The 12540-nt window shown below is 37.2% G+C and overlaps 1 protein-coding gene across 1 annotated transcript in view; it reads right to left on the reverse strand.

Moving 5' to 3' along the window:
• Nucleotides 1-12540, reverse strand: part of DNAJC5B (DnaJ heat shock protein family (Hsp40) member C5 beta) — a 57364-nt gene that overhangs the window by 13772 nt on the left and 31052 nt on the right. The window contains exons 2-3 of the mRNA XM_036123509.2: nt 9861-10074; nt 6032-6203 (exon numbers count right to left, since the gene is read on the reverse strand). Coding sequence (XP_035979402.1) covers nt 6032-6203; nt 9861-10074 — 386 coding nt within the window. The remainder of the gene's footprint in view (nt 1-6031; nt 6204-9860; nt 10075-12540) is intronic.

The following is a 12540-nucleotide window of genomic DNA, read 5'->3' on the forward strand; positions in this document are numbered from 1 at the left end:
GTTCCTGTTCTTTCTTCTTCTTTGTTAGTCTAGTTAGGCATAGGAGGCAATAAGTATTAAGCAGCTATAACTTTTATTCTGGAGAGAGGATAATCTCATATTAGTTTTATTATACTTTTTATCTTGGCATTTCTGGAAATTAAATTCAGAGTAATATAATAAATGCTAACCATACTTTTTTGAAAATTAATACTCACATATGAAAAATAAATTTTCAATTGTAATCTTCATATACTGGCCAAGTCTCTAAGCACAGTATAATCTGTAGCATAGCGTTTAGATTGATAATTAATATAAAACTCTTGCTCCACCTACTTCTCCCCACTGCACCTTATCATCTCAGTTAAGTTCAGTCTTCCCTAAAAGCAGGGCATTATGCTCTGGAGGAATTTTGTTCTGTTCCTTACCAGTGAGTATCAAGCTTGAAATAAGGATTTATAGTCCATACAGGGAAATATTTCAGCAGTACTGGCTACATAACTACAAAACCCAATGCAAAATGAAAATGTGGTATAGCTGATTCAAAAGCTAAGAATTTGAAGATGGTTGCAGCAGAGTAATAAACCAAGTGTTGGAAATCCTAGTCAGTGCAATAAAGCAAGAAAAAGATCACTACATCAAAAACTAATGATGTATTGTATGGTGACTAACATAATATAATAAAATTTAAAAAAAAGAAATAAAAGTCATGCAGATTGGAATGGAAGAAATAAGACCATTTCTATTTGCAGATAACATAATTGTCATCATAGAAAATCCCAAAGAATTCACACACAACAATTCAAATTAGTAAGTGAGCTTAACAGGAACACAGGATATAAAGTCAATACATAAAAATGTTTGTAAATACTTGTGATGAACAATTGGAAACCCAAGTTAAAAGCCAGTGCCATTTACACTAGCTCTCCCCAAAATGAAATACTTAGGTACTCATTTAACATACCATCTCTGTATGCTGAAACTATACTACACTCATAAAAGAAACCAAATGAGACCTAAATAAGTAGAGACACATACTGTATTGGGGGATTAAAAGATTCAACATAGTAATAAAGACTTAAATTTTTCCCAAATTAATATACAAATTTAATGCAATTCTAATTTTAAAAATTGGTATTTTTCTGTAGATTTAGACAACCTAATATTAAAATTTATATGGAAAGGCAAAGAAAATAGAATCGCCAAAACAGTTTTGAAAAAGAATGAAGTTGGAGGAATCACATTAGCTGAATTTAAGACCTACTTTAAAGTTGCAGAAAGCAAGGCTGTATTATTGGTGAAGGGATAGACACATAGATCAATGGAACAGAATAGAGTCCATAAATAAACATAGAAATATGGCCAACTGATTTTTGACAGGAGCAAAGACAATTCAATGGAGAAAGGATAATCTTTTCAACAAATGGTGTTGGAACAATTAAACTCCATGTGCCTCCCCCCAAAAAAGAAGATGACCTAAGTCTCACACCATAAACAAAAATGAACTCAAAATGGGTCATAGATCTAAATGTTAGACATAAAACTATAACACTTTTAGAAAACATTGGAGAAAATCTTCATGACTCAGGGTTAGGCTAAAAGTTGTTAGACATGACATTAAAAGCATAATCCACTTAAAAATTTGACACCTTTTTCATCAAAATTTTTGCTCTGCAAAGAAGCAACAAAAAATATATGTAGATATGATACCGGTTTTGTAAAATGAAACCCCATAAATATTTACACAAAAAATTTTAGAAGTGTTTTTATCCTTGGGGAACTAGTACCAGAAGGTTGGTGTAAACCTGCTTTTGACTCTGTATCCTTCTTTGGTTGTTGAATTTTTATGAATATCTCTTACTTTCATACAAGGTCCCAAATCTCCCCACCCTTAGCAGCTTTCAAATGAGGTTAGGCAGCAGTCTGCGAGAAAATTCGTGGGGAGGTGAGGGTTGACTACTCAGATCTCTTCCAACTATAAAATCCTAGGATTGTATGATTAGATTCAATGTAAGATAATTAAAAATTCCCTAAGTGAGAAAATGTTTACCATATTTTATTTAATTTCAGAATCATTGAAAAAAAAATCTTAAAGCCCCAGGGCTCACCAGTGCCTTCCAATGGACTCAAATCTTGATATATGCTTCTTATCATTTGTCAGGAGTAGCTTGATATCTAAATGATTAGTAGCCCCTTTCAAGTATATTTTCTGTTTTCTTAAAATTTATTTTAGAGAGAGAGAGTGTGTGTGCATGAGCAGGTGGAGGGGCAGAGGGAGAGGGAGAGAATCTCAAGCAGACTCCCCACTGAGCCCCTCAGGACCCTGAGATCATGACCTGAGCTGAAACCAAGAGTCAGACGCTTAACCGGCTGAACCACCCAGGCACCCCTCAAGTGTATTTTCTTAAACAACTTTAAGTGGGTCCCCTTCTTTTGTAGAACAGAAGAGACCGCATTCCATTTATTGGATCACAGTCCAGAAAGCATAGTTTTCACATGGAATCTTCTTTTTCATCTTTACGAGCCCTAACTTACATTAATTTTATCTGTAAACTACATTAAGTCTCTGAATTAGTGGGGTAAAAATCTGAAACTAGTGCACCTAGCAGCAAATAAGGCATAAATTTTCATAATGAAATGTTAGACTGAAGAGCAGTGGTGAATTTACTGTTAGCTTAATGAAATTTAAGCTTCAGGGACCTCTATCTGTGCAGATCTTTCTGAGGGCCTTTTGGGGCCCTAGCAATATGCTTATATTTTTGTAGATTTGCAAAAGTAAGATATTTTAATTATAATCAGCAAAAACAGTGTCTCTTTCCACTTTGATTTTCCCTCCATCACACTTTTCTTCTTGATGAAGGGCAACAGAGGGGCTATGGATATTTGGGGGATTCAGTTAAGGAGAAATAGATCCCATTTGAGTTTAGTGGCATATGTTTTTGTGGTTTGCAACGAATCTATGCATAGCTCATTATTGCTAGCCATACCGGCATAATAGCTCCCTATGCCAGTTCACTTGCAGAGGAGACATGAAGATCCATGCCAGAGGTGATGTCACCCTATATGATTGTGCCCAGGGGGCTCTGATATTGGAAGTATTGGATGATGTAGGGGCAACAAAGTTGGAAATGTGCAGACTTAAAAAGTGGTCTGTGAAAAATTCTTCCAAATCTTACAAATGAAATAGACTAGTCTTTCAAATTTAATAGCTATCCTTAAAAATTTAGACATTATCAATAATGAGTTATAAAGCCATGAGAGAAAACAAATTTTGATCAAACACACTAGAGGAAAAACAGAATTATTTTTCTATTCTTCCTATAGAAAATTATATTCCAAAATTACTGTTAAGTGAAGAGGCAGTCAAAGAACAGTGCATCCAGAAAACATAGGGGGAAAGTATTACAGAGGTGTGCCAGGCAGTTAATTAAACCATTGCTACTTTTCTAGACTTCTGATATTTATGGTGTTTTCAGTTTTTAAGCTTTGCATTTTGTTGTGATTTCCTTTTCTCATTACAAATAAATATTTGTTTTCAGACCTAATTTTGTATTTGTAACTTTGTGCTTTTTTTTTCTTAAAGAGCACTGCCCAAATTATGTAAGTGTCAAGCCCTATAAAACTTGAATCAACTCTGCATAGAGCTTTTAAATATTTGGGCATAGAATAAAACTTTTCTTTTTGCTTAAGGATTCTTAGTAACACATTCAAGTGAAATCATGCTTTACTTAGTCTAGAATATGACCTCTGCAATGGAATTGGTAACTCTGGGGTGTCAGAACTGAGAACAGTGAGAGGCACACAGATTTATCACCAGCCATCCTGCAGGAAGGAAACCTGGGTGGAATTTGGCACTGAGTATAAATTTCTGTTCCAGGAAAAAAAACTGCAAAGAGGTCTGCTGAAATGACCTGGTAGAGCTTTTATCTAATTTAAAAGAGGAAAGACTTTGAGGCTTTTCAGAGAAGTATGAAACAGTAGATTGGGATATCTAGGTTCAATTCACCTAGTTTTGATTTCTGCACTATACAGGAAAAGTTAAGGTAAGGTTGACACAGTGGATAATGATGACAATACTTTCCTATCTCACTGTCCCTTCCTATCCTCTGTTAGTATTTGAATACTGTACTGGATTGATGGATGTTATGGGAGATCCTGTAGACAATAGAGCCAGTAAATGTGATCTTATAACAATTTATCTCCCTTGCAAAGGCAGATGGGATTAATGTACTGGGATCATCATTCTTAAGCAAGTTATGCAAGGTCACTGGCCCTTCCATGGAGAGGAGTTTACATACATATCCATTTCTGTTTAACCCATTTTTAAGTAGTACTGCTTGCTTGCTCTTTTTGGTATATATGTCCTCATTAAAAGATTAGTTGTCCTTAAATAATGCAATATATGTTAAGAAAGAAAAAAAGAAAAAGAAGAATGTAGCAGGAGGGGAAGAATGAAGGGGGGGAAATCGGAGGGGGAGAAGAACCATGAGAGACGATGGACTCTGAAAAACAAACTGAGGGTTCTAGAGGGGAGGGGGTTGGGAGGATGGGTTAGCCTGGTGATGGGTATTGAGGAGGGCATGTTCTGCATGGAGCACTGGGTGTTATGCACAAACAATGAATCATGGAACACTATATCTAAAACTAATGATGTAATGTATGGGGATTAACATACCAATAAAAAAATTAAAAAAAAAAAAAGATTAGTTGTCCTTTTATAGCCCAGATAAGGCAAAAGGCAATTGTAATTATATCTCACCATGGGCCCACGATTTGTCTACAGGGGCAGTAATAAAAATTTGTTAGAGTAACCCCCCTCTTTGCCAGAATGACCACGCAGTGGTCCCCATAGAGAGGGGTCACAGGTTGCAGGAAAATCCCTCAGTCTTCTCTGACTCCCGGTCCTAAAATTGTCTGGACTAAGTACGATTCATATAATTGAAGATTTCTTCCTTCAAGCTGGAGTCAGGGCGGGTAACAACACTATTGCTTAGCATCACATTTGATAGGGAATAAAAGGTATGTGGAAGTCTTTAAATAGTCTCTGCTGCTTGATGTCATAGAAATTCTATTTCGTTGTGATCAAAAGAATCAGTACAGTCCAGAGAAGTGTACCATTCCTAAATTCAGCAATTCTGACAACAATGGGCCACTGTCTGAATTACCAAGTAATTCTTTTATTTGGCGGTCCAAGGTTCTTTGTGATTTAGTGATGAAGTCTGTAAGGCAGAATAATGATGCATTCTAAAGGAGAAAATGATAGTAGGATTATGGCTGCAAGACAGAGAGGACAATGGCAGGTTTGACTCCAGCTTGTTTAAACAAAGGCATTTCCCAGAGCATATGAAGTATTCCTGGTGTTGTGAATTCTGTGAGGTTTTATCTTTCTTTATACTTTTTTCTTTATCATTTTCTGGGTGGAATGAGCTTGAAGAATCAAGTAATATTTCATGGTCATGTATACACACAGACAAACATGTGGAGGTGATTTAGCAAAGCAAACAGTCCCATTTACATAGCACAATATTCTTGATGCCGGTTGAGGCTAGCTCTGAATGTGTGGATTTGAAAGGAAGCTACATTTCCAGGGAAGAAATATCACCCTTCCCCAGTTCTACCCAAAACTCATTTATCAAGTAATCAGAAAGAAGAAAAGTCAAGGGTTGTTGACTTTTTGTGATGTCCACTCCCTTCTATGTAAATAGAGATCCTAAGGTAACAGGCTTGGTTCTTGTACGCCTGAGCATTCCCACCCAAACCTCCCTGAACCTAGAGCTCATGCTCCTGTAATGAGATCACGAATTGTACTGGCTTTGCTTTGTGATCAGCATATTTCTTTTTAATGGTGTCAGGTTCTACTTTTCTCTGCAGTTGGGAGAGGTAACTGTCCTTTCATCCTCTCCAAAAGAGGTACCAAAGATGACTGTCTTTGGGATTCCCCTCATTGGGTTGTCGGATCTCTCTCACTTTAGTGATAACCATCGTCAGGGATCTCATGCTTGGTCAGGCCTGCAAAGGGACACCCACTAGCTCTGTTCTCATCTTACTCCACCTTTTTCCATGTCAGTCTTGATCTGCTCCTCAAGATCCTCTGGGGACACATAAAAGTCCTCTTCTGGCACCGATGATTTGGGCCGGCAGCGTCCACAGCAGCAGTTGCAACAGCAGCATAGGCAGCAGCAAAAATAACAGCCAGTCAAGAGGCCAATGATGACAAACAGGGTCTAGGGGAAGCAGAGGCAAAGCAAAATAGGGGTGAGGGGTGGTGGAGTGTGGGAGAACCCCAGAAATTAAGTGTGCATCCATGTATCTTCAGAGACCTGAAGATAATGCAGTTCACCCTGCAGACCACATATTCACCCTCATCCTTATTCAATACAAGAACTGCCTTTTTAGTTACCTTGGAAACAAATTCCTTATAAAGTTTTGCCTAACAAGTTCACAGGAAGTGACTTGTAGCCTAAGTAATGAAGGGTGATGTTTTCTTCTTTATTCATAAGCTATGGTGGTCATTTTTAAGAGTAGAGCAAACAAAACAAACACAACCTCTACAGATCAAATGAGCTAACCAAGGGGACTGAATTATTCTCACCAAAGAAGAGATTTTGAGAGCTCTCCCTCCCACCTCCGCATTTCTGTTAGTCACCAAGTCCTGCCAGAATCTCTTCAAGATCCCTTACACCCTCCTCCTTGTCTCTATCTTGACGGTAGGACTTTAGAAAGATCTTGTTATCTCTGCCTTTAACACTTCAATAGCCTCCTAACTAGCCTCCCTGCCTCTACTCTTGCCTCCTATTCTACTCTGCACATTGTTGTTGGAGCTTTCTGAAATACATGTTCTCTTGAACCTACGTAGCAACTTTCCTGCCTCTCAGGAAAGGCTTGAGGTCCTTATTAATAGTCATCTGGCTTCAAACCTTTCTGTGAATTAGCACAGCCCTGTTCCTGCCATACCTGCCATAGATTTGCTCTCCCTGTGGATTCATCTGCCCAGAGGGCCCCTTCCCATTCCCCAGCCATCTAAAAAATGCCCACTGTGTGTTGAAGATTCATCTCAAAGATCCTCTCTCTGACATCGTTCCTGATCCCCCCCACTCTAAAACAGTTTCTCCTTCCTTTGTACCCCAGCTGTACTCCGTATAAATTTCTTTAGGACAAAATTCAATTTAAGACATTGATCAGTTTATATGTCTGTCTCACATTAGACTGAGGTTCTTGAAGGCTGGAACTATATGTTAGTCACCCTTCAGTCCCTCCTAACCTAAGGATTTAGTACCTGGCATGTGGAAGACAATAAATACCTATTGAATTAATGAATGTATGAAGTAATTAATAGATAAACAAATGACTTGTTCCTCCTCATGAACAGCCAGCACCAGGGTTTCCCCACAAGCATATAAAAGGTTTGCTTAGGGGTCCCTGGGTGGCTCAGGTGGTTAAGCGACTGCCTTCAGCTCAGGTCATGATCCCAGGGTGCTGGGATCGAGTCCTGAATTGGGCTCCCTGCTCATCAGGGAGCCTGCTTCTCTCTCTGCCCCTCCCCCATGTTTGTTTTCTCTCAATCAAAAATAAATAAATAAAAATACTTTTTAGAAAAAGATAAAAGGTTTGCTTACTAAGTCTGCCATAGCTAAAAATGAAAAACTTTCCCAACCTCCAATTTAAAACTTTTGTTAATTGAGCAAAATAAATTTGATTTTTTAAAAAAAATACGTTATTTGACATAGGAAGTGTTTTATACATCTTTGAATCAGAATGCAGATTTTATCTAAAAAGAGAGGATAAAGATCAACTTGTGTATATGCAGTTCTTCAGGAAGTTAAGGTAGAAATCTTTAACGTTGATGAGCCTCACCTGGCTCATTCCTGCTTCTTAGCCCAGCACCCCATCTCTGACTCTGGTCCCCATTATGGGGTGGAGCCTACAGTGGCTCATGGAGCCTACAGTCACACACTCATGCCGATAATCTTTTTGCCGCGTATACTCTACATTTTCATAGACTTAAGTAAATTACTCTGAAAACAAAACTGCAACACCCTTCTCCTCACCAGCTGCCTCCAAAACCCTCCTGTGCAGTATTCCTGAGCTACTGCCCCAACCAGCTACTCCTTTTTTTACCTACCTTTGTCCTTTTTTGTCTTTACCATGCAATTCCCATATTTTTCTCTTCTCCGAAAATTTCCTTTAATTCATATACTGTTTTGTTCTTTAATTATTCCAACTAGATTGTTTGCCTGTTACAGAAATAACCTTGCCTTATATATTTACAGTGCTTAGCACACTACTAGGCATAAGTAGGAGTCCAATATTTTGAAATACATATTTTCGTTGGTACAATAAATCATTCTTGCAGTGCATACCTAATACATGATCACTATGTGCCAGCCCTCTCTAATGGGCACTGTGCAATTAGGTTTTTGATATAAGCAGAAGAAGAAGGTAAATTTCTTTGTAACCGTATTTTTAAAGAGCCATATCAGGAATTATTTCAAAAATCTCTTATACTTTTGGACAGCTTCTGCTTTTCTATATGAATTTTGATCAATTTTGTCAACTTCCGCAGCAAGGAAGCCTATTCTCGTTTTTATGCAGGCCAGCCCCAATATGCAACCAGGTGCTGGTATGTAAATTATCTAGAATGCCAAATATACCTTCCCATGGAGAGAATGTCATGCCTGGAGGTTAGATTTGCAGGCAAGCCCACACTGTTATATGAACACTCAATCTATTATGAATGACATTGTCATTATGTACACTCTTGTTCCAAGGTCCAAATCCACTCAGTGGGAACTTGTCTCCCTCCCAGGTCTTCAACAATAGAGAAAGGGGGTTTCAGTTGGAATCCCAGTTATCTCTAGGAAAAGAAATTTTGGAGACTGCAGAAGACAAGTGAGGCTTCAGGTTGCAGACGCTCCATGCTTATGTATAAAAATATATTCTCTCTCCTCCTGCATATATAAGACTCTTCAATTTAGCAAGATTTATTTTAGTGGAAGAAAATAACAATCCCTCTTTTTGGAGATCTGTAGCTTTTTAAATTATTACCACCCATATGAATGTGAGTTCATATGATTTCCCAAATTATATGAATTGTACAAAAAATATGCTGATGGACCATATGTATGGTTCACATGTAAATACCCTTTTATCAGAAGATATATATATATATATAACCATCATCAAACACTCATATACTAGGTATTCCTAGGAAACCACACAAAATTTACTGTCAGAAGTCAATTCTGATTGCACTAAGTCCTTAAAAATGTTGCCTTCTTCTTGACCAGATATCCTTTTTTTTTTATTTCTCCCTCTGTGTCTCTTCAACACCCTTCCAGCACTACTTAATTCTCACTTTTCCCCCCTCATTTCCTTCTCCACTACTTGAAGTAGTGCTTCAAGTGAAGTAGGCCCCATGTGAGCCTATCACATAATTACCATGCATTCTCCCAAGTACTATGTTTGCTCAGGTAGCTTATGCTCCAGATAGTAAAGTACATGGTTAAATTTGTCCTATAATAATTTACTAAGCACTTGTCACACTAATAAATTATTTTTGTTTTGAGCAGTGAGTCAGTTCTTAATTAGTCATTATGGGGAGAGGGAGGGCAGTCAGAATTAACCTGAAGCCTCAAATTCAATTATAATTAATGTCTAGAGGTATTTTAAGTCATGCTGTATTTTATAATTATTTGACAAGCTAAAGAAAAAAAGAAAAAAAAGATCCTCAAATAACAGCTTTCAGTCAAAGTGATATCTCTTTTTATTTACAAGAGTTTAATAATATAGTAAGATTAGGTTTTCTCTGAGATGGAGTCTAAAAGAATGAATAATACCACGATTTTTCTAGGAAATTGTTTTTAAAGAAAAAATTGATTTACCTTTGCCCACCAGCTTGACAGCATGAAGTAGGTGTTAACGTTTTCATCTCCAAATTGCTCGGCCACATACAGTCCCAGGGATCCATACTTGTCATATATGTTTCTCTTTGACATGTCGGTAAGTATTGTGTGGGCATTGTTGATTTCTTTAAACTTGTCAGCAGCAGCTGGATCATCCGGATTCTTGTCTGGATGGTGTTTCAGGGCCAATTTTCTTTTAAAATTAAAAAAAAAAAGTGAGGAAAAGTGTTATTTGACAAAAATTGCTTTGACATTTTAGGAGGGGCACTATTCATTTGTACACCGTTTTTACATGCGATTACTGTGAAGTGCTAAGTTTCACAAAAATGTTGATGTAACTAAACAAGTTTTCATCAGATGTTGTCTCTTGTTTCTGATGTGCAGGCACAGTAGTATTGTTTCTCTCTTCACATCCTCAAAGGAATTCTCAACTGCTGCATTGTTGTAGAGTCTGTTCTTGCTGTTGGCATATATGTGAAGTTCGTTTTTACCTGGCAGCTGATCAGTGGCCCACCTCAATATGCAGAGGCCTTTAAGAGTTTGTACAGTAGGGTCAGTTTATACCAAAATTCCATTTAGCACTGTAACAAGTTTCTAGAATTAACAAAACTTCACACCACATATTCAAAAAGTTAAACTCAACTGTCAAAAAAAAAAAAAAAAACCTGATTCATAGTCCCTTGAATAAATAGTATGACCCTTTTCACAGATCTTCCACAAATCCTTACTCCCTTTTGTTTTTATGAACAACTACTAGGACTTCCCTTGTTTTCAAATGTATATTTGACTTCTTTTCAAATAGATCTTTCCACTTCAAATAATCTGTAGAAGTTTACTTGTGAGTAAAATATCCTCGCTTCTCTGTGGATCATAAATCAGTTCCTGAAGGGTATGTGTATGTGTTATGTTGCAGTGTGTGTGTGTGTGTGTGTGTGTGTGTGTGTATGTGAGAGAGAGAAAGAGATATTTGGGGGTTATTTATTCTTCAGTTATACTTAAGTATTAAAAAACCTGTAAAATGACGGTAAGAACTAAGCTATGATAGTCAGGGTCTGACTGGTGGCCATTTCCTTCACTTCCCTCTACAGACAGATTTAAATAATGATTAAAGCCATGTGCAAAACTTGAGTCTATAGTAATTCTTCCACTATAAAGTCAATGAATTTCATGACTCTGTACTGGAAATTTTATATGACTTGTTCTCCCTACTATGCCCATCATAGCTATATGTAGGAATATACCTTAAGCTTTTGTTTTGGTTTAGATTTAACCACTTCATTTTAATGCAATAATAAAAGGCCATAAATAGAGCAGAAAAGTAGGGTATACTTTATAAGTCAATCTACCCAATAAACAGGAAAAAAAATCACGCCACTTTAAAAATTAAAGTATTGCTGGTTAGGAAGTAGGTGATTAAGCAGCTCAGCATCAGTGTGCTTAAAAAGTACCAAAATACTTAAAAGTATAAATTATGGTGTAAAATCCATTTCAACTCTGAACTCAGAATAAACAAAAAGAATAAAGCAATGATAGTTCATTTTAAATTTGTTTAATCAAAACATTTCACGTTTTTCGAGAGACATTTGAGTTATCTATAAATTCTTTTTTTTTTTCTTTAAAGATTTTATTTATTTGACAGAGAGAGAGACACAGCGAGAGAGGGAACACAAGCAGGGGGAGTGGGAGAGGGAGAAGCAGGCTTCCCACAGAGCAGGGAGCCCATGCAGGGCTCGATCCCAGGACCCTGGGATCATGACCTGAGCCGAAGGCAGACGCTTAACAACTGAGCCACCCAGGTGCCCCTCTATAAATTCTTATAGAGAGGACCATTGGAGATGTTTTTTATGTGCAGAATTCATGATGAAATCATGCTAAATAGCACAAAATGCCTATTTTGTCATTTAAAAAACCTTTTATAATGTTTACTATATGCCAGCACTATTATAAGCATGTTATAAATATTAATTCATTAATATTCACCACAACTCTATGAAATAGGTATTATAATGATCCCATTTTACAGGTGAGGAAATTTAGCCACCAGAAAGCTAAGTAACTTGCCCAATATCATACAGCTAATAATTAGAGCCAGGCTTTGCATACAGGCAATCTGACCCTGAGCACATGCTCTTAACCAGCACTATGCTGCCTTTTTTATATTTTTAAATTAAAAAAGTAAGGCACACAGAATGTTAGTATGCCATTGTAAGGATTTTGGCTTTTGGTCTAGGTGACATGGGAAGCCATTGGGGTTTTTTGAGAAAAAAAGTGGTATGATCTGACTTTAGTTTTAGAAAGATTACTAACTCTTGGAGAGGAAAAAGGCCAAAGCAGGGACACTCTCTTAGGAAAAGTTCATGGTGGTTCTGGTCAGTGTGGTAGTGGAAGATATAATGAGAAGTGGTTGGATTCTGGATATATTTTGAGGGCTAGCTGATGGATTGGATGTGGGATATAAAAGAAAGAGAGAAATCAGAGATGGCCTCAGAGTTTGGGCCTGAACAAACAGAAGTTTGTAGTTACTATTTAATGAGTTGGCAATAGATTTTTTTTTTGCAGTAGGGCATGGTTTGCTAGGATTTAGAGTTGTGTTTTAGATACCTTTGAGATGCCTATTGGACTTCCAAGTGGACATGGAAGTAAGAGAGATATATGAGCC

This window comes from Halichoerus grypus, chromosome 5, assembly GCF_964656455.1.
Source record: "Halichoerus grypus chromosome 5, mHalGry1.hap1.1, whole genome shotgun sequence".
NCBI lineage: Eukaryota > Metazoa > Chordata > Mammalia > Carnivora > Phocidae > Halichoerus > Halichoerus grypus.